Source organism: Mustelus asterias, chromosome X (genome assembly GCF_964213995.1).
Source record: "Mustelus asterias chromosome X, sMusAst1.hap1.1, whole genome shotgun sequence".
Taxonomy (NCBI): domain Eukaryota; kingdom Metazoa; phylum Chordata; class Chondrichthyes; order Carcharhiniformes; family Triakidae; genus Mustelus; species Mustelus asterias.
In genome coordinates, this window is record NC_135834.1 from 5,962,328 (window position 1) to 5,990,274 (window position 27,947).

The 27,947-nt window shown below is 49.0% G+C and overlaps 1 protein-coding gene across 8 annotated transcripts in view; it reads left to right on the top strand.

Moving 5' to 3' along the window:
• Nucleotides 1-1,632: 1,632 nt before the first annotated feature.
• Nucleotides 1,633-27,947, top strand: part of LOC144481884 (nuclear receptor subfamily 4 group A member 1-like) — a 78,343-nt gene continuing 52,028 nt past the window's right edge. For 4 of the 8 annotated variants that reach the window (XR_013495791.1, XR_013495792.1, XM_078201035.1 and 1 more), the window contains exon 1: nucleotides 1,667-2,019. Coding sequence is in view for 2 of the 8 variants with exons in the window: in XM_078201035.1 (XP_078057161.1) it covers nucleotides 1,907-2,019 (113 nt within the window). In the remaining 6 variants the exon portion in view is untranslated. Of the gene's footprint in view, nucleotides 2,020-27,947 lie in introns of all 8 variants that reach the window. The other 4 variants (XM_078201038.1, XR_013495794.1, XM_078201037.1 and 1 more) reach the window with 4 other exon arrangements.

Below are 27,947 nucleotides of genomic sequence, written 5' to 3' on the forward strand. Positions count from 1 at the left end.
GCATGAACGACCAGTAAGAGCACGTCCAATGTTCCCAGCATTCAAGGTGGCATTATACCATTGGGGGGCCACATCTGAGTGCGGCCCCCACGAGACATTTTGTTGAGCGTTGCCCCGGGCGCAGGGTTGCCCCATTCCACTGATTCCTGTCCGTGTCGTTTTTGTCCTCCCGGTGTGACTGAAGTGATTCGTACGTAAAGCGAGGGTGAGTGAAGTGAGGTGTGTGCTGATTCCACACAACACTGAGTGTGAGAGCCGTGCGCTGTGTCCAAAGTGTCAATATTTCTTTTGTTTTTTACCATTGGAAGTTGATGACAGTCCCATTAATATAGAAATGATGAAGGATTTTCTACAACTCGTTCTGGAATATTCAGTGTGGATTAAATATATTTAATCTTATTCATGGGGACACGGTTAGTGAACAAGCCCGATTTCAATCTCGCGGCCCACTGAGATGGGTCCTGAGATGTGCAGGTTAGGTGGATTGGCCGTGCTAAATTGCCCCTTAGTGTCCAAAGATGTGCGGGTTAGGTGGATTGGCCATGCTAAATTGCCCCTTAGTGTCTAAAGATGTGCGGGTTAGGTGGATTGGCCATGGTAAATTGTCCCTTAGTGTCCAAAGATGTGTAGGTTAGGTGGATTGGCCATGCTAAATTGCCCCTTAGTGTCTAAAGATGTGCGGGTTAGGTGGATTGGCCATGCTAAATTGCCCCTTAGTGTCCAAAGATGTACGGGTTAGGTGGATTGGCCATGCTAAATTGCCCCTTAGTGTCTAAAGATGTGCGGGTTAGGTGGATTGGCCATGCCAAATTGTCCCTTAGTGTCCAAAGATGTGTAGGTTAGGTGGATTGGCCATGCTAAATTGCCCCTTAGTGTCTAAAGATGTGCGGGTTAGGTGGATTGGCCATGCTAAATTGCCCCTTAGTGTCTAAAGATGTGCGGGTTAGGTGGATTGGCCATGCTAAATTGCCATTTCGTGCCCAAAGATGTGTAGGTTAGGGGGATTGGCCATGCTAAATTCTCCCTCAGTGTGTTCCCGAACAGGAGTGTGGCGATTGGGGGATTTTCACAGTAACTTCATTGCAGTGCTAATGTATGTCTACTTGTGACAATAATAAAGAAAAGTTAAAAAAACTTCCTCAGAATTGGAGATAGAGACGCCCACATTCCCATGAATTAATATATATTTTTAAAAATTTATTGACATTTGTTCTTGTGTGTGTTTCTCTCCCTCTCAGTGTTGTTTGCATTTCTTTATAATGAAAGAGGGCGAGCCCTGGCTTTAAATATAGCAAGAAGTTTAACAACACCAAGTTCTTACTGTGTTTACCCCAGTCCAACGCCGGCATCTCCACATCATCTCTAAATATAGCTGCAGGTGAGTGGGTGGAGAGAGGGGGGACACCCTTTCTGTGTCCCACCACATTCCAGCACCTTGCCAATATATTTAGCTCTCTCCTGTGCGTCAATGGAGCTCCACGCACGTCAGCCACTGGGCACAACCAAGCCATTGGCTCCTGTCCCAGACGGGTACCGCCCACAGGCAAGGGGCTTGACCAATAGGAGCTGGTCTGGCTCCCTCCCCCCACCACCCCCTCGCATGCCCCGCCCTCCCAGACGTAATTGCAATTTCATTACAAAGTGATATTGACAAGGAGAGATTCCCAGAGACTGGGGAGGCTGTCAGTCAGTGAGGGGGGCTGCAAAAAGTACCTGGAAAAAACACTCCCACGGCAAATCTGCAGGTGTCTCCAACCTGATGCTCACCTCTGCATTGCTGTGTTACTACAATCATCCATTGGGAATTTTGTTTTTTGGGGCGGGAGTTTAAAAAAAGCTATTTCTATGCATCATTTTGATCTGGATTCTTAAAACAAAACCTATTAGACATATATTACAATCAGGTATGTATTGCAAATATAACTTGCTTTCTGATAACTTTTTTTTCTCAATTATGAACTCACATTTGGGGGTAGATGAATCAGTTTACAATTTCAGCCCAAGGGAACTTCTGTTCTGGTAAGGAATGTTTTAAAGATGTGTTTCCCACTTTAGTCTGTTGTGCTGAGCACTGTTTAAGATATGTGTTTTACCCTTGTGTCCATCTCCCGTGAACGTGCTTACTTTACAACTGTGCAGTCAGACCACTGTATTCTTGGCATATCTGAAGTGCTGCTATGTGTATGACACAAGTGCTTTCATTTGTTCGTGTTTTGTAGATGTGTGCACACAGGCAAGAACTGTCATTCGAAGAAGTGCATTTTGCTTTCAGTTGTGGCTTTACCGGGCGAGTGTGTTTTGGACTCCTGGGAGGGTAGGATTTTGTAATATTAATGACCCGGACGGGAGATAGGGTCAGCAAGTAACGAAGGGATAGTTGCTGTGAGTGGCAAAACTGTCAAACATTTTTGCATTCAAATGTTGGGGCATGGCCCCTGTGCCAATCCCTCTGGTTGCAAATTGGTTAGGAACCAGTGTTAGCTTTTATGCTGTTAAAAGTTGTGGAAAGGCAGTGCTGGAATAGTAGGGTTTTAACTGCTCAGGCCAAAAGTGGTGCATCAGTCACAACTTTGGATGGCAGCTTCAGTGAGGTGGTTTCTACAACAGCTGTGAGACTGCTCAGAGAGAAAGATTTTATTTTTAGACGCAGCTTGCCCTGCTTTCTCCTGAGGGCAGTGATTCGCGCTATGTTCGCTGTATCTTGGGGACTGGTTGACCTCCCATAGATCTCACCCAAGTGGCTAGTTGCAAGTCCGAGTGATGAGGATCGCTGGCCATTCGGCCAGAGGTGGCCTCGTACTATTTGCCCAATTCTGCCCTCGCCTGGCACCCACCCGTGCAGGGAGCAGCAGCGGTGGGAACCAAAGATGACCAAGCCCTGAGTTTTAAGGGGGAACTCCTTGTGTTGACAGTTCGCCCGTCTCTTGTCCCGTCACTCTGGGGCAGCCCATGGGAGACCGATCCAGGGCAGGTTTGAACAATTCGAGTAGGACTGCAGATGAGTTAAAGTTAGTCACAAGTAAGGCTTACATTAACACTGCAATGAAGTTACTGTGAAATTCCCCGAGTCGCCACACTCCTGTTCAGGTCAATGCGCCCAATTTCATTGAAGTCCATCAGCAGAGATGGAGTTGCAACATTATCCTCACTGATTTTTAACCCCCACACCCTGGGCGGCATGGTGGCACAGTGGCCAGCACCGCTGCCTCACAGCGCCAGAGACCCGGGTTCGATTCCCGGCTTGGGTCACTGTCTGTGCGGAGTCTGCACATTCTCCCCTGTGTCTGCGTGGGTTTCCTCCCACAGTCCGAAAGGCGTGCTGGTTGGGTGCATTGGCCGTGCTAAAATCCCCCTCAGTGTACCTGAACAGGAGTGTGGCGACTAGGGGATTTTCACAGTAACTTCACTGCAGTGTTAATGTAAGCCTACTTGTGGCACTAATAAATAAGCTTCAAGCCCAACGCCCCACGGATCAAAGTGTCCCTTATTTCATTTCATGAGAATGATCTGTCGCCCTGGCGTGAGTGCTCTGTCTCTTTCTCTCTGCACTGTTATGGCCAATTCTGACAGCCCGGTTTCCTCTCACCCAGCTAAGATCAGGTAACTGAATGCAGACTGGGGATTAAAGTAAGTCTGTCCAAGCTTAGCATTGGAGCAGTTAGTGAGCACTGTGCCATTAAGTCACTTTGAAAAGCATCCCCAATTCTGGTACGGAAAACAGAGAGAGAGAGAGAACAATGTAATAATTGTATTTGCAACTTCACAATCAACCAACTAATAAAATTCTACACCAGTTGAAACAATAGAAGGTAGCCGGGGGTACTTTTGTTTAGGATTGTGAATGTGACTGTGCTGGAATTTTGTTACTCCAACCCATATAACAGATGAAAAGTTTGAAAAAAAGCCAAAAGGACATATCCGTGTGTCAGACCTTGGTGCAGACACACAGGTATGTAACCTTGGGCGGCACAGTGGCACAGTGCTTAGCACTGCTGCTTCACAGTGCCAGGGACCTGGGTTCGATTCCTGGCTTGGGTCACTGTCTGTGTGGAGTCTGCACGTTCTCCCAGTGTCTGCGTGGGTTTCCTCCGGGTGCTCTGGTTTCCTCCCACACTCCAAAGGTGCGCGGGTTAGGTGGATTGGCCATGCTAAATTGCCCCTTAGTGTCCAAAGATGTGCAGGTTATGTGGATTGGCCATGCTAAATTGCCCCTTAGTGTCCAAAGATGTGCAGGTTAGGTGGATTAGCCATGCTAAATTGCCCCTTAGTGTCCAAAGATGTGCAGGTTAGGTGGATTGGCCATGCTAAATTGCCCCTTAGTGTCCAAAGATGTGCAGGTTAGGTGGATTGGCCATGCTAAATTGCCCCTTAGTGTCCAAAAATGTGCAGGTTAGGTGGATTGGCCATGCTAAATTGCCCCTTAGTGTCCAAAAATGTGCGGGTTAGGTGGATTGGCCATGCTAAATTGCCCCTTAGTGTCAGGGGGACTAACAGGGTAAGTCCATTGGGGTTACGGGAATAGGGCCTGGGTGGGATTGGTGTAGACCCAATGGGCCGAATGGCCTCCATCTGCAGTGTTCGGATTCTGTGATTCCATTTCAAAATGCAAATGTTCATCAAGCAACTAAATTTGAGAGGGAATGTTCCGGATGAAATCCAGGGAATGCGATATGGAGAATGCCAGGGGAAAAGGTGACTGACAAGTGTAAAGCTAAAACAGATTAACGGATGCCTTTTAAAGTTACGAACATGATCCCCTACTGCCACTTTGATCATGTGTGCCTGCTGTAAGGACACATGATTTTCACAGTAACTTCATTGCAGTGTTAATCTAAGCCTACTTGTGACACTAATAAATAAAATAAAATACACATTAGGAGCAGAAGTAGGCCACTCGGCCCCTCAAGTCTGCTCTGCCATTCAATAATCTCATCTGATTGGAATCTCAACCCCACATTCCCCCCAATAACCTTTCACCCCCGATAACCTTTCAACCCCATTATCAGCAAGAATCTATCTCGCACTGTCTTAAAAATATTCACTCTGCTCCCACTGCCTTTTTTAAAAAAAAGTTTATTTATTAGTGTCACAAGTCGGCTTACATTAACACTGCAATGAAGTTACTGTGAAAATCCCCTAGTCGCCACACTCCGGCGCCATTTTGTGTACACTGAGGGAGAATTGAGATCATAGAATCCCGACAGAACAGAGGAGGCCATTTGGCCCATCACGTCCACACCGACACCAATCCCATCCTATTCCTGTAACCCGTAGTCCCCCTGACACCAAGGGGCAATTTAGCATGGCCAATCCACCTAACCTGCACATCTTTGGACACTAAGGGGCAATTTAGCATGGCCAATCCACCTAACCTGCACATCTTTGGACACTAAGGGGCAATTTAGCACGGCCAATCCACCGAACCTACACACCTTTGGACACTAAGGGGCAATTTAGCATGGCAAATCTACCTAACCTGCACATCTTTGGACACTAAGGGACAATTTAGCCTGGCCAATCAACCTAACCTACACATCTTTGGACACTAAGGGGCAATTTAGCATGGCCAATCCACCTAACCTGTACATCTTTGGACACTAGGGGGCAATTTAGCACGGCCAATCCACCTAACCTGCACATCTTTGGACACTAAGGGACAATTTAGCATGGACAATCCACCTAACCTGCACATCTTTGGACACTAAGGGGCAATTTAGCACGGCCAATCCACCTAACCTACACATCTTTGGACACTAAGGGGCAATTTAGCACGGCCAATCCACCGAACCTACACACCTTTGGACTCTAAGGGGCAATTTAGCATGGCAAATCTACCTAACCTGCACATCTTTGGACACTAAGGGGCAATTTAGCATGGCCAATCCACCTAACCTGCACATCTTTGGACACTAAAGGACAATATAGCATGGCCAATCCACCTAACCTGCACATCTTTGGACACTAAGGGGCAATATAGCATGCTTCGTATTTATAGGGTGTGATCATGTCGTATCCCTAAATTTGGAAGGATTGCCCCCTCCGAACCCAGCCGCTGCAGCCTCCTGCCAACCTTTAGTCAATCTATCATGGCGAATGTCAGGTCAGGGGGACGGGCTTGAGACAGTTCCTCTGAGCTGTCAGCTGGTGAAAGGGCAATGTCAAATTTGACCTGGATTTTTTCTTGGCGATTGAAGATGTTTTAAACGTGTGTGTGAGAGTGTGCGTGTGTGAGAGCCTTCAACACTGTTATTCCCACGAAACCCATCTCCAAACGCCGTGGCCTGGGCCTCGGCACCTCCCTCTGTGACTGGATCCTGAACTCCCAAACTCACAGACCACAATCAGTAAGGATAGGCAACAACACCTCCTCCACGATCATCCTCAACACCGGTGCCCCACAAGGCTGTGTTCTCAGCCCCCGACTATACTCCTTATACCCCTATGACTGTGCGGCAAATTCCCCACCAACTCGATTTTCAAGTTTGCTGACGACACCACCGGAGTGGGTCGGATCTCACACAATGACGAGACAGAGTACAGGAATGAGATAGAGAATCTGGTGAACTGGTGCGGCAACAATAATCTCTCCCACAATGTCAACAAAATGAAGGAGATTGTCATCGACTTCAGGAAGCGTAAAGGAGAACATGGTCGAGAGCTTCAAGTTTTAAGGTGTTCAGATCATCAACAACCTGTCCTGGTCCCCCCGATGCTGACACCTCTACTATCTCAGAAGTCAAAGGGAATTAGGCATATCCACTGCAACTCTCACCAACCTCTACATTTGATCATGGAAAGCATTCTTTCTGGTTGTATCACAGCTTGGTATGGCTCCTGCTCTGCCCAAGACCACAAGAAACTACAAAGGGTTGTGAACGAACCCAGTCCATCACACAAACCAGCCTCCCATCCATTGACTCTGTCTACACTTCCCGCTGCCTCGGAAAAGCAGGCAGCATAATCAAGGACCCCACGCACCCCGGACATTCTCTCTTCCACCTTCTTCCTTCGGGAAAAAGATACAAAAGCCTGAGGTCATGTACCAACCGACTCAAGAACAGCTTCTTCCCTGCTGCTGTCAGACTTTTGAATGGACCTACCTCACATTAAGTTGATCTTTCTCTACACCCTAGCTATGACTGTAACACTATATTCTGCAACCGCTTCTTTCTTTCTCCCCTATGTACTCTATGAATGGTATGCTTTGTCTGTATAGCGCGCAAGAAACAATACTTTTCACTGTTTCCCAATACATGAGACAATAATAAATCAAATCAAACATTAAGCTGATCTTTCTCTACACCCTATCTGTAACTGTAACACTACATTCTGCACCCTCTCCTTTCCCTCTCCCCTCTGTACTCGATGAACGGTATGCTATGTCTGTACAGCGCGCAAGAAACAATACTTTTCACTGTATCCCAATACATGAGACAATAATAAATCAAATCAAACATTAAGCTGATCTTTCTCTACACCCTATCTGTAACTGTAACACTACATTCTGCACCCTCTCCTTTCCCTCTCCCCTCTGTACTCGATGAACGGTATGCTATGTCTGTACAGCGCGCAAGAAACAATACTTTTCACTGTATCCCAATACATGTGACAATATAAATCTTTTCTGCACGCTTTCTAATTTAATAATATCCTTTCTATAATAGGGTGACCAGAACTGTACACAGTAACATCGCTTGTTGGCGGTGACCCTGGATTTTAAAAGCAGGAAAGCGTTCCCCTGTTTAATAATATCGCACACGGATAGAACGGCGATACTTGATATTTGACCTATTTCTGTATGCGCTAGTAGTGGGTGGCAGTGTGTCATTCGTAACACCCAAGTTGCTGTTGAGTCAACCTAACCACAAGGATCTCAATACCCCAGTTTAGAAAGAGATTCATCTGTCTATTCGAAATAAACCTTCAAGGAGTCACTGGCTTGCATCAGAGTTATCAAGCAAAAAAAACAGGCAAAAATACCAGGTGGCGCAGTGGTTAGCACTGCTGCCTCACCGCGCCAGGGACCCGGGTTCAATTCCGGTCTCAGGTCACTGTCTGTGTGGAGTCTGCGCGTTCTCCCCGTGTCTGCGTGGATTTCCTCCGAATGCTCCAGTTTCCTCCCACAGTCCGAAAGACGTACTGGTTAGGTGCATTGGCCATGCTAAATTCTCCCTCAGTGTACCCAAACAGGCTATACAGATAAAACATACTGTTCATAGAGTACATAGGGGAGAAGGAAGGGTGAGGGTGCAGAATGTAGTGTTACAGTCATAGCTAGGGTGGAGAGAAAGATCAGCTTCATATTTGATTTGATTTATTATTGTCACATGTTTTTCGAGGAAGTGACGAAGATGATTGATGAGGGTAGGGCAGTGGATGTTGTCTACATGGACTTCAGTAAGGCCTTTGAAAAGGTGCCTCATGGCAGACTGGTGCAGAAGGTAAAGTCGCATGGGATCAGAGGTGAGCTGGCAAAGTGGATACAGAACTGGCTCAATCAAAGAAGACAGAGGGTAGCAATGGAAGATTGCGTTTCTGAATGGAGGGCTGTGACAAGTGGCGTTCCTCAGGGATCAGTGCTGGGACCTTTGCTGTTTGTAATATATATAAATGATTTGGAGGAAAATGTAACTGGTTTGATTAGTAAGTTTGCGGACGACACAAAGGTTGGTGAATTTGTAGATAGTGATGAGGACCATCAGAGGATACAGCAGGATATAGATCAGTTGGAGACTTGGGCGGAGAGATGGCAGATGGAGTTTAATCCGGACAAATGTGAGGTAATGCATTTTGGAAGGTCTAATACAGATAGGAAATATACAGTAAATGGCAGAACCCTTAAGAGTATTGATAGGCAAAGGGATCTGGGTGTACAGGTACACAGGTCACTGAAAGTGGCAATGCAGGTGGAGAAGGTAGTCAAGAAGGCATACGGCATGCTTGCCTTCATCGGCCGGGGCATTGAGTTTAAAAATTGGCAAGTCATGTTGCAGCTTTATAGAACCTTAGTTAGGCCGCACTTGGAATTGAGTTTTCAGTTCTGGTCTTCACACTACCAGAAGGATGTGGAGGCTTTGGAGAAGGTACAGAAAAGATTTACCAGGATGCTGCCTGGTATGGAGGGCATTAGCTATGAGGAGAGGTTGGAGAAACTTGGTTTGTTCTCACTGGAACGACGGAGGTTGAGGGGCGACCTGATAGAAGTCTATAAGACTATGAGAGGCATGGACAGAGTGGATAGTCGGAAGCTTTTTCCCAGGGGGCACAGGTTTAAGGTGCGAGGGGCAAGGTTTAAAGGAGATGTACGAGGCAGTTTTTTTACACAGAGGGTGGTGGGTGCCTGGAACTCGTTGCCGGGGGCGGTAGTGGAAACGGATACGATAGTGAGTTTTAAGGGGCGTCTTGACAAATACATGAATAGGATGGGAATAGAGGAATATGGTCCCAGGAAGGGTAGGGGGTTTTAGTTCAGTCGGGCAGCATGGTCGGTGCAGACTTGGAGGGCCGAAGGGCCTGTTCCTGTGCTGTAATTTTCTTTGTTCTTTGTACGTATTGGTATACAGTGAAAAGTATTGTTTCTTGCGCGCTATACAGACAAAGCATACCATTCATAGAGTACATCGGGGAAAAGGAAAGGAGAGAGTGCAGAATGTAGTGTTACAGTTACAGATAGGGTGTAGCGAAAGATCAGCTTAATATTTGATTTATTATTGTCACATGTATTGGGATATAGTGAAAAGTATTGTTTCTTGCGCACGATACAGACAAAGCATACCGTTCATAGAGAAGGAAAGGCGAGGGTGCAGAATGGAGTGTTATAATTACCAATAGGGTGTAGAGAAAGATCAGCTTAATATTTGATTTGATTTATTATTGTCACATGTATTGGGACACAGTAAGAAGTCTAACAACACCATGTTAAAGTCCAACAGGTTTGGGATACAGTGAAAAGTATTGTTTCTTGCGCGTTATACAGACAAAGCATACCGTTCATAGAGTACATAGGGGAGAAGGAAAGTAGAGGGTGCAGAATGTCATAGCTAGGATGTAGAGAAAGACCAACTTAATGTAAAGCAGGTCCGTTCAAAAGTCTGACATCAGCAGGGAAGAAGCTGTTCTTGAGTCGGTTGGTACGTGACCTCAAACTTTTGTGTCTTTTTCTCGGCGGAAGAAGATGGAAGAGAGAATGTTCGGGGTGCGTGGGGTCCTTGATTTTGCTGGTTGCTTTTCCTAGGCAGCGGGAAGTGTCGATAATGGATGGGAGACTGGTTAGAGTGACGGACTGGGCTCTGAGGAAAAATGTTCCTCATTTAAAGCCAGCTGTGGCACAGTGGTATGGAGTCTCATCCTTTGTGTCAGAAGATTGTGTGTTCATGATGGTGAGTGTGGCCCTCAAACTTGGGATGAAGGCTGGCATTTTGGTGAGTTACTGAGAGAGGTCATTTTTTCAAATACTTTATTTTTGAAGCTTGCCAAATGCCTCTCGATACAGACAGACTTCACTCGCCTCCTGAATGCGGTGAACCATCGGGTGCCAGGAAACTTCCTGCACTTAACCCAAGAGGCCTTTTCCCACGGAAGAATGAACTGTGGCCCACCTCGACCTCCACCCCGGGCCCAGGTTGGCTGACAAAGCATCGCGCTTGAGGGGCCAGAACTTGAGACCTTGCTAACCTGCTTTTCACAAGGCAACATTAAGATGCCAGTCTATCACCCATCAGGGTGGCACGGTGGTACAGTGGTTAGCACTGCTACCACACAACACCAGGGATCCGGGTTTGATTCTCGGCTTGGGTGAATGTCTGTGTGAAGTTTGCACGTTCTCCCCATGTCTGCGTGGGTTTCCTCTGGTTTATCTGGTTTCCTCCCACACTCCAAAGATGTGTAGATTAGGTGGATTAGCCATGCTAAATTGCCCCTTAGTGTCAGGGGGAATAGCAGGGTAAATATGTGGGGTTACGGGAACAGGGATTGTGGTCGGTGCAGACCCGATGGGCCAAGTGGCCTCCTTCTGCACTGTAGGGATTCGATAATTCTATGATCATGCTTCATCAGAAGATAACAATGGGAGGAATATTCCTTGTGACACACTCTGCTGTTAAAGTGCTGTCATATCCCCTTCACGGTGGCACAGTGGGTTAGCACTGCTGTCTCACAGCGCCACGGACCCGGGTTCGATTCCCGGCTTGGGTCACTGTCTGTGCGGAGTCTGCACGTTCTCCCCGTGTCTGCGTGGGTTTCCTCTGGGTGCTCCGGTTTACTCCCACACTCCAAAGATGTGCAGGTTCGGTGGATTGGCCATGCTGAATTGTTCCTTAGTGTCCAAAGATCACAGAAATCCTACAGTGCAGAAAGAGGCCATTCGGCCCATCGAACCTGCACCGACCACAACCCCACCCAGGCCCTACCCCATATCCCTACGTATTTACCCACTAATCCCTCTAACCTACACATCTCAGGACACTAAGGAGCAATTTAGCATGGCCAATTAACCTAACCCACACATCTTTGGACTGTGGGAGGAAACCGGAGAACCCGGAGGAAATCCACACAGACATGAGGAGAATGTGCAAACTCCACACAGACAGTGGCCCAAGCCGGGAATCGAACCCAGGTCCCTGGCGCTGTGAGGCAGCAGTGCTAACCACTGTGCTACCGTGCCGATGTGTAGGTTCGGTGGATTGGCCATGCTAAATTGACCCTTAGGGTCCAAAGATGTGTAGGTTAGGGTGCATTGGCCGTGCTAAATTGTCCCTCAGTGTACGCGAACAGGAGTGTGGTGACTCGGGGATTTTCACAGTAATTTCATTGCAGTGTTAATGTAAGCCTACTTGTGACACTAAATAAACTTAAACTTTAAAACCACAGGCTGTAATTGGCACATTTTCACATCAATTAAAACTATTTGCTTCCCTATAGATTGTGATGTCAATCCCCAAGGACAGACACGCCAGCAGGAATAATTAGTTTCCTTTGTAAGAGCTTCTTTTAAAGATCGTTTCACACTATAACAAAATCTGACAACATGCCCAATGCCCCGAAGCGTGAATATTCCACCATCTTGTGGGATTGACATTTCTTTGTTTGTCTGTTTCCTTCACAATCTCTCCTCCCCCAGCCCACGCTTCCCCAGTCCATTTGCAAACGGAAGTAAATACAGATTAGAAACCTTCTCTCGTCTCTTCACCAGCCAGTTCAGGAGGATCGTGACAGCAGTTCAGGGCTGACCGGAAGCATGACTTAAGTTTAAAGCTCATTTATTAGTGTCACGAGTAGGCTTACATTAACACCGCAATGGAGTTGGTGTGAAAATCCCCTACTCACCACACGCCTGTTCAGGTACACTGTGCGAGAATTTAGCATGGCCAGTGTGCCTAACCAGCACTTCTTTGGACACTAAGGGGCAATTTAGCATGGCCAATCCACCTAACCTACACATTTTTGGACACTAAGGGGCAATTTAGCATAGCCAATCCACCGAACCTACACATCTTTGAACACTAAGGGGCAATTTAGCATGGCCAATCCACCTAACCTACACATTTTTGGACACTAAGGGGCAATTTAGCATGGCCAATCCCCCTAACCTACACATCTTTGGACACTAAGGGGCAATTTAGCACGGCCAAACCCCCTAACCTGCACACCTTTGGACACTAAGGGGCAATTTAGCATGGCCAATCTAACCTGCACACCTTTGGACTGTGGGTGGAAACCTGATGCGCGTTATCACACACGAGGCTTGATGCTCAGGAAATAAAGGCTTTTATTTGCTGTAACAAGGCAGCTACTAATTATATACACGATCCCAGACTGAGGGGTCCCAGACAGAGCCGAGACCTTTATACCTCTCCCAGGAGGCGGAGCCCGACTGGGATGTACCTCAATAACTATAATACAAGGTGTAACAGCCCAACCCTAACCCCAACCGCAACAAGTAGAACAACCCATCCCTAACCCCAACAGCAACATATATACATACTTGTAGTACTGGCCAGACCCTGGCTCAGTACTATCCAGTGGGAACCAACGATGGTTCACCACATTCACCCCTCCTTTGAAGACAAAGGCCGGCGGGGTACAAAAAAAAACAGAATAATTTGTCATCAGTCTATAAGTTCAGACGGTCAGGGGGACCGCACCGTCGTTGTGACCTCCTCAATACCGGCGATGACACCGGAGTAGGCACTTGCGGTGGCGTTCTCCCCAAGGCGATGTCCAACTGTTCCTCCACAGACTCACGGGCCGGTTGACCCTGAGGTGATGGTAATCCATGGAGTTCCGACACGCCCTGAAGTGGCGACCATCCTCTGGACTCAGGCAAGCTGTACACGGGAGTAAAAGGGTTAAGTAATGGTCCCGATGCTGCCCGCGCCGTGTCCGGAGGGGAAACAAGAGTTATGGGGTTTGTAACAGGGGGTATGGGAGCGACAGGGGTTTCCACGTCCCCTGCTGGCGCCAGGTCTCGGATCGAGACCGTGTCCTCTCGCCCATCAGGGTATGCCACATAGGCATACTGAGGGTTGGCGTGGAGGAGATGGACCTGTTCGACCAACGGGTCGGACTTGCGGGCCCTAACATGTCGCCGCAGGAGGACAGGTCCTGAGTACGTCAACCAAGACGGTAATGAGGTCCCAGAGGAAGACTTCCGAAGGAATGAAAACATCCTCTCAAGGGGAGTAGCGTTGGTTGCCGTACACAGGAGTGAGCGTATGGAATGGAGCGCATCAGGGAGCACCTCTTGCCAACGGGAGACTGGAAGGCTTTTTGACTTCAACGTCAGTAAGACAGCCTTCCAGACTGTAGCATTCTCACGTTCCACTTGTCCGTTACCCCTCGGGTTGTAGCTCTTGGTTCTACGAGAGGCAATCCCGTATGAGAGCAGGTATTGCCTCAAGTCATCGCTCATGAACGACAAGCCCCTGTCGCTGTGAATGTAGCTGGGGTACCCGAACAGGGTAAAAAGATCACGGAATGCCTTGATAACCGTGGCAGCGGATGTATCAGAGCAGGGAACAACAAAAGGGAACCGAGAGTACTCGTCAATGATGTTGAGGAAGTACACATTCCGATCTGTTGAGGGAAGGGGGCCCTTAAAATCGACACTCAGTCTCTCGAAGGGACGAGTGGCCTTGAGTAATTGTGCCCGGTCAGGTCGGTAAAAGTGCGGTTTGCATTCCGCGCATACCCGACAGCTTCTTGTTATGGACCTGACATCCTCCACCGAGGAGGGCAGATGGCGGGCTTTTATAAAGTGGTAGAGCCGAGTGACCCCAGGATGGCATAGGTCATTATGGAGAGCCTGCAAACGGTCCTCCTGTATACTGGCGCATGTTCCACGTGAGAGGGCATCCGAGGGCTCATTGAGTTTCCCTGGACGATACATGATGTCATAGTTATAGGTGGAGAGTTCAATTCTCCACCGCAAGATCTTGTCGTTCTTGATCTTGCCCTCAGCGTGTTATTAAACATGAACGTCACGGACCGCTGGTCCGTGATCAGGGTGAACCGTTTTCCCGCCAAGTAATGGCGCCAGTGCCTGACGGCCTCCACAATAGCCTGGGCCTCCTTTTCCACCGCTGAATGCCGAATTTCGGGGCCTTGGAGGGTGCGGGACAAAAATGCGACGGGCCTGCCCGCCTGGTTAAGTGTGGCGGCCAGGGCGAAATCAGATGCATCGCTCTCCACCTGGAAGGGGATGGACTCATCAACAGCGTGCATCGTAGCTTTCGCGATGTCGGCTTTTAATTTATCAAAGGCCAATCGGGCCTCTGGTGTTAGGGGAAAAGAAGTGGACTTAATGAGCGGACGGGCTTTGTCCGCGTAATTGGGAACCCACTGTGCATAATAAGAGAAGAAGCCTAAGCATCTTCTCAGTGCTTTTGCACTAGTGGGCAGGGGAAGTTCAGAGAGGGGGCGCATACGGTCTGGATCAGGGCCAATGACCCCGTTTTCCACCACGTATCCGAGGATGGCTAAACGGCGCGTACGAAACACACACTTCTCCCTGTTGTAGGTCAGGTTCAGGCGAGATGCAGTGCGTAGGAAATTCAGGAGATTTGTGTCGTGGTCCTGCTGGTCATGGCCGCAGATGGTGACGTTATCCAGGTACGGGAAGGTAGCCCGCAGCCCGTTCTGGTCCACCATTCGGTCCATAGCACGCTGGAAGACCGAGACCCCATTGGTGACACCAAAGGGAACCCTGAGAAAGTGATACAAGCGACCATCCGCCTCAAAAGCCGTGTATTGTCGGTCCTCTGGGTGAATGGGGAGCTGGTGGTAGGCAGACTTGAGGTCTATGGTGGAGAACACCCAGTACTGCGCAATCTGGTTGACCATGTCAGATATGCGCGGGAGGGGATACGCATCCAGCTGCGTGTATCTATTAATGGTCTGACTGTAGTCAATGACCATCCGGGGTTTGTTCCCACTGTTGACCACCACGACCTGCGCTCCCCATGGACTAGCGCTGGGTTGTATGATCCTTTCTTTGAGGAGCTGCTGAACCTCAGATCGAATGAAGATCCGATCCTCAGCGCTGTAACGCCTACTCTTAGTCGCAATGGGCTTGCAGCCTGGCACAAGATTCTGGAACAGGGAGGGTGTGGTGATCTTCAGCGTCGAGAGGCTACAGGCGGGGCGCGTTGGGCAATTTGGAGGCTGCCGTTCTCCCACTGAAAGCAAAGGGAGTGGCCCACCGTACTGTAGGGCTACACTCCTCAGGTGGACCATGAAGTTTAGTCCGAGAAGTATTGGCGCGCAAAGGTGCGGCAACACCAGGAGCTTGAAACACTCGTAAACTGTGCCTTGCACCGTTAAAGTTACCACGCAACTCCCTAGCACGGTGACAGACCGGGACCTTGATGCCATAGAAATTGTCTGTTTGACAGGTTGAATCCGGAGTCCACACCGCTTCACAGCGTCCGGGTGGATAAAACTCTCAGTGCTCCCGCTGTCAAACAGACAATAAATCAAGTGGTCGTTTACCTGAATGTCCATCATAGACTTGTCAAGTCTATGAGGCTTGGCCTGGTCCAGGATGATCGACGCCACCGTTGGTTCATGAGTGCCACTGCAGGCAGCTGAAATCGACGAGGATGACCCCTGCTGGTCGTTCGCGGTCCGTGCCGACCAACATGGCCGCTCCCATAGGTCGCACGTGGGTGATGGCGCCAAACTCAGCGACCCCTGGTGGTCACACATCTCCGACTCCGTCGACCGTAATGGCGTCGTCCTGGCCTCGCACGTGGACGAAACCCTCGACGATGTCGACGACGAAGAACCGGGCTCTGAGGAATCGCAGGCCGCACTGCTGTTCCGAGAAGCAGATTTAGATCGGCATACTTTCGAATAGTGCCCCTTCTTACCGCTGGCGGAGCACAACACAGCTTTAGCGGGACACCGTTGCCGAGTATGCTTCGCTCCCCCACAGAAGTAACACCGCGGGCCGCCCGGAGCTGCTGCCGTCGCCTGGCCCGAGTGTGAGCACGCCATTACGCAGCATTTCGAACCCGAGGGACGAGGAGGGATTGGCGACTGCTCCTGCCACGTTGTCTCCACGTGGTCTTCAGGATACAATACTAGGCCTTTGGAGGCCGTCTCCAGCATCTCCGCTAGTTCTATTGCCTGGGTGAGGTCAAGGTTACCTTTCTCCAGTAGTTTGAGTCGGATGTACGACGAACCGACTCCCGCCACAAACGCATCTCGAGCGAGGTCGCTCATATTCTGCTCTGCCGACACTGCTTTGCAGTCACTGCCCCTGGCTAGCTGTAGGAGCTCGTTCGCGTATTCCTCCATCGTTTCGCCGGACTGCCGTCGTCGAGTGGCTAAGAGGTAACGAACGTGTATTTCGTTGGGCGGTTTAATATAACGCTTCTTAAGAAGCTCGAGGGCCTTTGTGTAGTCGGTGGCCGCACGGATCGCGAGGTAGACGGTGTCGCTTACCCTCGCATGGAGGACCCGCAGTCTGTCATCATCTGTGGTGACCGCTGTGGAGGCTGCCAGGTAGTCCTCAAAACATTTCAACCAGTGGTCGAAGGTGTTAGAGGCGCCCACCGCACGTGGATCTAGTGTAAGGCGTTCCGGCTTCAGTATCTGCTCCATACTCTCTTTTTTTCTTCGACGAAAGTTTATTTACAGCAAATAAAATTGATGCGCGTTATCACACACGAGGCTTGATGCTCAGGAAATAAAGGCTTTTATTTGCTGTAACAAGGCAGCTACTAATTATATACACGATCCCAGACTGAGGGGTCCCAGACAGAGCAGGGACCTTTATACCTCTCCCAGGAGGCGGAGCCCGACTGGGATGTACCACAATAACTATAATACAAGGTGTAACAGCCCAACCCTAACCCCAACAGCAACAAGTAGAACAACCCATCCCTAACCCCAACAGCAACACATATACATACTTGTAGTACTGGCCAGACCCTGGCTCAGTACTATCTAGTGGGAACCAACGATGGTTCACCACAAAACCAGAACACCCGGAGGAAACCCACGCAGACACAGGGAGAACGTGCAGACTCCTCACAGACAGTCACCAGAGCCCAGGTCCCTGGCGCTGTGAGGCAGCAGTGCCAACCACTGTGCCACTGTGCTGCCCAAAAGAAAACCAGCGTGTGGGCTTGTGCCCAAACCCTGGATTGAACCAGGCACGTTTAGATGTTCAGTCGAACGCGCTCCCAACTGAGCTATTTCAGCATGTACCTCCAGACCTCTCCCTTCCTCGGGCCTGCTGTGGGACAGATGGGGTTTCACAATTATGTGGCCTTCAAGCTCACAACGTACTGGATCTGTAATTGTCACACAATACCGATGCATGTCACCAGCGGAGGTGGAGTATGCCTCTGAGCTGGCTGGCCCTGGGTTTGAACAGTAAGAAGTTTAACAACACCAGGTTAAAGTCCAACAGGTTTATTTGGTAGCAAAAGCCACACAAGCTTTCGAGGCTCTAAGCCCCTTCTTCAGAGTGGGTGCCTGGGTTTGAATCCAGTCTTGGGCTTGTTGCCTGCAAGAGAAGCCAGTCACTGGTGCAGACAGGCCAGTGTATATTGGTGCCAGTCCCCAGGCTCGGTGAACGGGCAGGGGGTAATGGCAAGATGGACATCCTTGTAAAACCGTCCACTATACCCATATGATCTGATCAACTAGCATTGTGGTGACACTCCCCCCGCACCCCCCTGCCATGTGAGAAGCTGAAAGAGGAACCAACCACTGATGTGTGTGACTAAACAACTCACGTTTACATAGGGCCCTCTAAACACAATGACAGTGTTCCGAGAGTAACATTCAAACAGAATTTGATACTGGGCTGCAAAAAGAGATATTAAGGCAAGTCACCCAAAGACTCGATTTGATTTGATTTGATTAATTATTGTCACATGTATTGGGATACAGTGAAAAGTATTGTCTCTTGCACGCTACACAGACAAAGCATACCCTTCATAGAGTACATAGGGGAGAAGGAAAGGAGAGGGTGCAGAATGTAGTGTTACAGTCATAGCTAGGGTGTAGAGAAATATCAACTTAATATTTGATTTGATTTATTATTGTCACATGTATTGGGATACAGTGAAAAGTATTGTTTCTTGCGTGCTATGTAGATAAACCATACCGTTCATAGAGTACATAAGGGAGAAGGAAAGGAGAGGGTGCAGAATGTAGTGTTACAGTCACAGCTAGGGTGTAGAGAAAGATCAACTTAATACAAGGTTGGTCCATTCAAAGGTCTGACAGCAGCAGGGAAGAAGCTGTTCTTGAGTCGGTTGGTACGTGACCTCAGACTTTTGTATCTTTTTCCCGACGGAAGAAGGTGGAAGAGAGAATGTCCGGTGTGCGTGGGGTCCTTAATTATGCTGGCTGCTTTGCCGAGGCAGCGGGAAGTGTAGACAGAGTCAATGGATGGGAGGCTGGTTTGGGTGATGGACTGGGCTTCATTCACAACTCTTTGTAGTTTCTTGCGGTCTTGGGCAGAGCAGGAGCCATACCGAGCTGTGATACAACCAGAAAGAATGCTTTCTATGGTGCATCTGTAAAAGTTGGTGAGAGTCGTAGTGGACATGCCGAATTCCCTTCTCCTCCTGAGAACGTAGAGGCGTTGGTGGGGCTTTCTTAACTATAGTGTCAGCATGGAGGGACCAGGACAGGTTGTTGGTGATCTGGACACCTAGAAACTTGAAGCTGTCAACCCTTTCTACTTGCTCCCCATTGATGTAGACAGGGGCATGTTCTCCTCTAAGCTTCCTGAAATCGATGACAATCTCCTTCTTTTTGTTGACATTGAGGGAGAGATTATTGTTGCCGCACCAGTTCACCAGATTTTCTATCTCATTCCTGTACTCTGTCTCATCATTGTTTGAGATCCGACCCACTATGGTGGTGTCAACAGCAAACTTGAAAATCGAGATGGAGGGGAATTTGGCCGGACAGTTGTAGGTGTATAAGGAGTATAGTAGGGGGCTGAGAACACAGCCTTGTGGGGCACCAGTGTTGAGGATGATTGTGGAGGAGGTGTTGTTGCCGATCCTTACTGACTGTGGTCTGTGGGTTCGGAAGTTCAGGATCCAGTCACTGAGGGAGGAGCCGAGGCCCAGACCATGGAGTTTGGAGATGAGTTTTGTGGGAATAATGGTGTAATAATAAAGGGAGGCCAAAGAGGTAGATTTTAAGGAGGACATTGAGAGAGAGAGAGAGACAGAGAATTTGAGGAAGGGAAGTCAAGAGGTTTGGGTAGCGAAAGAAAATGGAGGAGTGTAAAAGAAAATGGAGGCCAGAATTGGACGAGTGCAGAGGGACGTGAGGTGTGACGGAGATTACAGAGATTGGGAGGGAAGGGTGGGTATTTTAAAGTTCCTGGATCGGGAGCCAGTGTAGATCGGAGAGCCCAGGAACGACAGGTGAATGGGAGATGGGAGACGGACAGCAGAGTCAGACTTTTGAATGCGTGTATTTTTAAACGATCGAAAATGCCAGCCAGCATTTTCACGATTGCGTGAGTCGGTAGCCAGGCTCCCTCACATTTGGCCTCACCGACAGAACTCATTGCGTCATGGCAACGTCCGTTAAACCCAATTCTGTGTGTTCCGACGGATTTTGAACGAATGATGTCACAAACTCCAGAATAGAAGTTGCAGCAAGGGGATCGAAGGTTCTGTGTATAAACATTGTTAGAAAGTCTTAGGCCAGGTGGGTCAGTGAAGAGTAGTGACAATAATTACTTTTCTTTCCACTGGCTTAACTTAGCCTTGTTTTCCAAACCTATCTGAACTGGCATGGTACAAGGCAGCCTCCATTATTTACCCTTTCAGCTTCTCGTTGGCATGGCGAGGAGTGACCTATTGAAGGTAACCATGGCAACATCCAGTGGCAGGTTTCACATTGATCTGCATGCAAGGCAGGCTTGACGTGAGATGCCATTTCGTAACCTCAACACCAGTTGGCAACACCTGGGAACACCAAGAGTCTTTGAGGAGCCACACCTTGTGATGTTAAGGTGGGCACGGTTGGCATCGTCTCCGTACACACAGTGACGTCTCATTTCTATTTCCCACCTCTCCCTCCCCTGGTGAGGTGCCCACTCTACCTGGCGAACTTGCTTCTCCGCCTATTCCACACCCAGGCGGGAAGAATGTTCCCGATGGTGGGGGGAGTCCAGAATTAGGGGTCATAGTTCGAGGACTGAGGTGAGGAGAAATTCTTTCACCCAGAGGGTGGTGAATGTGTGGAATTCACCACCACGGAAAGCAGTTGAGGCCAAAACGCTGTGTGATTTCAAGAAGGAATTAGATACAGGGTGGGATTTTCCCGTCCTGTCCGCCAAGGGAATCATAGCGGGCGGGACATGCACCACGCAAAGGTCCGTCGAACTCGGGCGGGATTTTCTGGCTTTGGGGGTGAGCGCGGCCGGAAAATCCCGTCCGTAGGCGGCTAAAGGGATCAAGGGTGTGGTGGCACAGTGGTTAGCACTGCTAACTCACAGCTCCAGGGATCCAGGTTCGATTCCCGACTTGGGTCACTGTCTGTGTGGAGTTTGCACGTTCTCACCATGTCTGCGTGGGTTTCCTCCGGGTGCTCCGGTTTCCTCCCACAGTCCAAAGATGTGTAGGTTAGGTGGATTGGCCGTGCTAAATTGTCCCTTAGTGTCCAAAGATGTGCAGGTTAGGTGGATTGGCCATGCTAAATTGCCCCTTAGTATCCAAAGATATGCAGGTTAGGTGGATTGGCCATGCTAAATTGCCCCTTAGGATCCAAAGATGTGCAGGTTAGGTGGATTGGCCATGCTAAATTGTCCCTTAGTGTCCAAAGATGTGCAGGTTAGGTGGATTGGCCATGCTAAATTGTCCCTTAGTGTCCAAAGATGTGTAGGTTAGGTGGATTGGCCATGCTAAATTGCCCCGTAGTGTCCAAAGGTGTGTAGGTTAGGTGGATTGGCCATGCTAAATTGTCCCTTAGTGTCCAAAGATGTGCAGGTTAGGTGGATTGGCCATGCTAAATTGTCCCTTAGTGTCCAAAGATGTGTAGGTTAGGTGGATTGGCCATGCTAAATTGTCCCTTAGTGTCCAAAGATGTGTAGGTTAGGTGGATTGGCCATGCTAAATTGCCCCTTAGTGTCCCGGAATATGTACGATAGCGGGATTAGCGCGGTAAATGTGTGGGATTGTGGGGTTAGGGCCTGGGGTGGGATTGTTGCTGGTGCAGACTCGATGGGCTGAATGGCCTCCTTCTGCACTGTCGGGTTTCTATATGGGGTGGGGGGGGGGGGGGTGGTGGTGGGGGGGGGAGGGGAGGGGTGGCGGGGAAAAGGCGGGATCAGGAATTAAATGATCATGATGAGAATGGTAAGAAGTCTCACAACACCAGGTTAAAGTCCAATGGGTTTATCCGGCTGAAGGAGCAGCGCTCCGAAAGCTCGTGATTCCAAATAAACCTGTTGGACTTCAACCTGGTGTTGTGAGACTTCTTACTGTGCCCACCCCAGTCCAACGCCGGCATCTCCACCTCAAGATGGAAATGAATGGTGGAGGAGGTTCGAAGAGCCAAATTGCCTACTCCTGCTTCGAGTTTCGATGTTTCCTCATGGTGCGGCTGGGGAGGGAATTCGACTGTGAGGGGCGTCGCGGGCTAAGCCCAGTCCTGTCCACAACTGCACAGCGTGACAGACCGAGAGGGGAAAATGAGGTGGCTCAATGGCGAGGCGGGCGGGTGATTGAGGAAGGAACCGTCTTTATTCGGCCACCAGGTGTGACTAACTGGCTTTGGAAGTGCTTCAAGGCTTTCTCAAGGTGTGCTGGGAAGACCAGAGATTGCATCCCCTCTACTTAACCGAGGGAGGGAGTGACACTGCTTTGACGTCTCGCAAATTCCGAGCTGCATAATTCAGGAATAAGGATTATCTCGGAGGCTCATTCTCTGCTGCCCACCTGTGGATTTCTTTTCCTCTGTCGGATTTATTTTCTCCCCACCTGAAGGGCCACAGTCATGGAGCAGGTGCCTACTGATGTTGAACAGGGTAGAAAATGTTGAGATTGGCTAGTCTCGAAGCCACTTGATTCCAGGCCTGAACTGGATCCTTAAAAGAGACCAGGCCTGATCTGGAAGGCCGAGGAAGGTATCAGGCGTCTCCGAGTTTTTAGGAGTGCTGATTTTCTTTTCTTTATCCTTTCATGGGATGTGGGCATCACTGGCTATGCCAGCATTTGTTGCCCATTCTTACATGGTAGCACGGTGGCACAGTGGTTAGCACTGCTGCCTCACAGCGCCAGGGAACCGGGTTCGATTCCCGGCTCGGGTCACTGCCTGCGCGGAGTCTGCACATTCTCCCCGTGTCTGCGTGGGTTTCCTCCGGGTGCTCCGGTTTCCTCCCACAGTCAAAAGATGTGCGGGTTAGGTGGATTGGCCGTGCTAAATTGTCCCTTAGTGTCCAAAGATGTGCAGGTTGGGTGGATTGGCCATGCTAAATCGCCCCTTAGTGTCCAAAGATGTGTAGGTTAGGTGGATTGGCCATGCTAAATAGAACATAGAACATAGAAAGCCACAGCACAAACAGGCCCTTCGGCCCACAAGTTGCGCTGATCATATCCCCACCTCTAGGCCTATCTATAGCCCTCAATCCCATTAAATCCCATGTACTCATCCAGAAGTCTCTTGAAAGACCCCAACGAGTTTGCCTCCACCACCTCCGACGTCAGCCGATTCCACTCACCCACCACCCTCTGAGGGAAAAACTTACCCCTGACATCTCCTCTGTACCTACCCCCCAGCACCTTAAACCTGTGTCCTCTCGTAGCAACCATTTCAGCCCTTGGAAATAGCCTCTGAGAGTCTACCCTATCCAGACCTCTCAACATCTTGTAAACCTCTATCAGGTCACCTCTCATCCTTCGTCTCTCCAGGGAGAAGAGACCAAGCTCCCTCAACCTATCCTCATAAGGCATGCCCCCCAATCCAGGCAACATCCTTGTAAATCTCCTCTGCACCCTTTCAATGGCTTCAACATCTTTCCTGTAATGAGGTGACCAGAACTGCGCGCAGTACTCCAAGTGGGGTCTAACCAGGGTCCTATAAAGCTGCAGCATTATCTCCCGACTCCTAAACTCAATCCCTCGATTAATGAAGGCTAGTACGCCGTACGCCTTCTTGACCACATCCTCCACCTGCGAGGCCGATTTAAGAGTCCTATGGACCCGGACCCCAAGGTCCTTCTGATCCTCTACACTGCTAAGAATGGTACCCTTCATATTATACTGCTGCTTCATCCCATTGGATCTGCCAAAATGGATCACTACACACTTATCCGGGTTGAAGTCCCTTAGTGTCCAAAGATGTGTAGGTTAGGTGGATTGGCCATGGGAAATTGTCCCTTAGTGTCCAAAGATGTGCAGGTTAGGTGGATTGGCCATGCTAAATTGTCCCTTAGTGTCCAAAGATGTGCAGGTTAGGTGGATTGGCCATGCTAAATTGTCCCTTAGTGTCCAAAGATGTGTAGGTTAGGTGGATTGGCCATGCTCAATTCTCCCTCAGTGTGGCGATTTGGGGATTTTCACAGTAACTTCACTGCAGTGTCAACATAAGTCTACTTCTGACTAATAAATAAACTTAAGAAAGCGATAGAACTCTCCAAAGGCACGAGAAGACATTCCGTCAACCATCATTGTATGGGCGTCAGGCAGGGGAGTGGGATTGATTGGACTGCTCCACTAAGAAGCCAGCACAATGGGCCGAATGGTCTCTTCCTACGCTATAAATCACTCTGTGGGCGGGATCTTACGGCCCAAAACCATAGAATCCTCCCCGAGGCCTACAGACCCTTCCATTGTCCGCCCCTCGCCCGCTCTGATTCCCGTGGCGAGCGGGACAGGAGGATTGCGGCTCATGAGTCGGGGTAGCATATACTAAACCTTCGGGAAAGCCACTTACAGCTAGCTCACTGCTGCTTCTGTCTATCCAGTAACTCCCGGGCTAATGAATGTTACACCAAGCAAGCAGTCCTTGTAATCTGTTTGCCTTTTTTTAGCTTGGAGAGATTTAGTATGTGTCAGTTTAGGATGCCAAGTTTATGGTGTCCTTTATGTTGGAGGGCACATCACTTTGCATGCATCTGAAGTGGTATTTTGGTTGTTCATGCACTAAAACATTTACTGCTTACGTTCTGTGCCAAGGGAGCCTCTTGCACTTTTGGAGATGGTTTAGATGACCGTCTTAAAAGGCCAGCCCCAAGATTCAGAACGAGGCAGATGGCACATTTCATTTAGTATTTTAAAAGCTGAGTTTGCTCCAACTTAAGAGAGAGAAAAAAGAAACCTCAGTCGTCTTTGAAATTAAATGGAAAACCTGAGGGGTGCAGAAAATTACCAAGCATAACGTTGAGATTACACATTTGCAGGAAAATCTGATGGTGAGACTGCGGACGAACTGTCGCAGGGTTGGGTTCTACAAAAGGTTGGTTTGCTGCCAGAGGTTTTGGAGTTAAGTAGTTGGGAGCCGCAATGGCCGAGGCACGTTAGTCTCGAGATCTCCCCGGGTTTACAGTTAGGATTGAATTCCACAATTACTTCCTCAGTTTAAAAGTTTATTTATTAGCGTCACAAGCCGGCTTACATTAACACTGCAATGAAGTTACTGTGAAAATCCCCTCGTTGCCACACTCCTGTTCGAGTACACTGAGGGGCAATTTAGCATGGCCAATCCGCCTAACCTGCACATCTTTGGATAGCAAGGGATAATTTAGCATGGCCAATCCACCTAACCTACACATCTTTGGACACTAAGGGGCAATTTAGCATGGCCAATCCACGTAACCTACACATCTTTGGACACTGAGGGGCAATTTAGCATGACCAATCCACCTAACCTACACATCTTTGGACACTAAGGGGCAATTTAGCATGGCCAATCCACCTAACCTACACATCTTTGGACGCTAAGGGGCAATTTAGCATGGCCAATCCACCTAACCGACACATCTTTGAACACTAAGGGGCAATTTAGCATGGCCAATCCAACAAACCTGCACATCTTTGGACACTAAGGGACAATTTAGCATGGCCAATCCACCTAACCTACACATCTTTGGATAGCAAGGGGCAATTTAGCATGGCCAATCCACCTAACCAGCACGTCTTTGGACTGTGGGAGGAAACCGGAGCACCCGGAGGAAACCCACGCAGACACGGGGAGAACGTGCAGACTCCGCACAGACAGTGACCCGAGCCGGGAATCGAACCCGGGTCCCTGGCGCTGTGAGGCAGCAGTGCTAACCACCGTGGCACCGTGCCGGGTGAAAACTCCTTCCCAGCTATTCCTGTTGACAAACATTGCACTGCAGATCGCTGTTGGAGCAATTGTTCCCCCATCGATCAGATAACAAACATTCTCCACTTTGATTATGGGTGGCACAGTGGTTAGCACTGCTGCCAAAAGCACCAGGGACCCGGGTTCAATTCCCGGCTTACGTCACTGTCTGTGTGGAGTCTGCATGTTCTCCCCGTGTCTGCGTGGGTTTCCTCCGGGTGCTCCGGTTTCATCCCACACTCCAAAGCTGTGCAGATGAGGCGGATTGGCCATGCTAAATTGCCCCTTAGTGTCAGGGGGACTAGGTAGGGTAAATGCATGGGGTTGTGGGGATAGGGCGTGGGTGCGATTGTTGACGATACAGGCTTGATGGGCCGAATGGCTTCCTTCAAGGGATTCTATGAACCTTTCAGTGGCTGGATGGTACAACACAGTTTAGGAAATTCCCTTCAAGTTGGCTGCAGAAACTTTACAGTGCCACCAGGTGGCCCCCAAGCCAGATGTCAAATGCCAGTTGAAAATTCCAGTTTGCCCTTGTGCAGAACAACAACCGTGGTTTAACCACAGAAACCTCTTCAGACTATCTGCCCTTTGTCAATAAGAGGCATGGCGCTGTAGCGCATTGAGGAGAACGAGCAGATTGATGGGAAATGTCTTTTTTTGAGGGGTTGAAGGCTATGGTCGCTTGTTAAGGTGTGATCTGGCCAACTCGCTTAGCACAGAATCCCTACAGTGCAGAAGGAGGCCAATCGGCCCATCGAGTCTGTACCGACAGCAATCCCGCCCAGGCCCTATTCCCGTAACCCTACGTATTTACCCTGATAATCCCCTGACACTAAGGGGCAATTTAGCATGGCCAATCCACCTAACCTGCACATCTTACCCCAATGATGGGCCATGCCATTGAATTGTCACATGTATTGGGACACAGTGAAAAGTATTGTTTCTTGCGCACTATACAGACAAAGCATACCGTTCATAGAATACATAGGGGAGAAGGAAAGGAGAGGGTGCAGAATGTAGTGTTACAGTCATAGCTAGGGTGTAGAGAAAGATCAACTTAATATATGGTAGGTCCATTCAAAAGTCTGATGACATTTATTGCCCATCCCTAGTTGCCCGAGGGCAGTTGAGAGTCAACCACATTGCTGTGGTTCTGGAGTCACATGTAGGCCAGACCGGGTAAGGACTGCGGATTTCCCCCCCTGAGGGGACCTTAGTGAACCAGATGGGTGTTTACAACAATCCGATTGCTTTTTCAGGCTGGATATCAGGTGGAGAAGGGGGTCGGAGGAGGGTGCATGTGTGTGGTTCTGTGTTTGTTTGCAAGATGTGGAGTTCCCCCGGGTGCAGGCAGTGGAAAAAGCGGCAATTCATCCACTTTCGTCATGTCTTTGATTTGATTTATTATTGTCACATGTATTGGGATACAGTGAAAAGTATTGTTTCTTGCGCACTATACAGACAAAGCATACTGTTAATAGAGTACATAGGGGAGAAGGAAAGGAGAGAGTGCAGAATATAGTGTTATAGTCACAGATAGGGTGTCGAGAAAGATCAGCTTAATATTTGATTTGACTTATAATTGTCGCATGTATTGGGATACAGTGAAAAGTATTGTTTCTTGCGCACTATACAGACAAAGCATACCAGTCATAGAGTACATAGGGGGAGAAGGAAAGGAGAGGGTGCAGAATATAGTGTGAAAGTCATAGCTAGGGTGTAGAGAAAGATCAGCTTAAGATATGGTAGGTCCATTCTAAAGTCTGACAACAGCAGGGAAGAAGCTGTTCTTGAGTCGGTTGGTACGTGACCTCAGACTTTTGTATCTTTTTCCCGACGGAAGAAGGTGGAAGAGAGAATGTCCGGGGTGCGTGGGGGTCCTTAATTATGCTGGCTGCTTTTCCGAGGCAGAGGGAAGTGTAGACAGAGTCAATGGATGGGAGGCTGGTTTGAGCGATGGATTGGGCCACATTCACGACCCTTTGTAGTTTCTTGCGGTCTTGGGCAGAGCAGGAGCCATACCAAGCTGTGATACAACCAGAAAGAATGCTATAGTGCATCTGTAAAAGTTGGTGAGAGTCATAGCGGACATGCCAAATTTCCTTAGGCGGAGACTCTGCATCCATTTAGTTGCTTTATAGCTTGGCTGC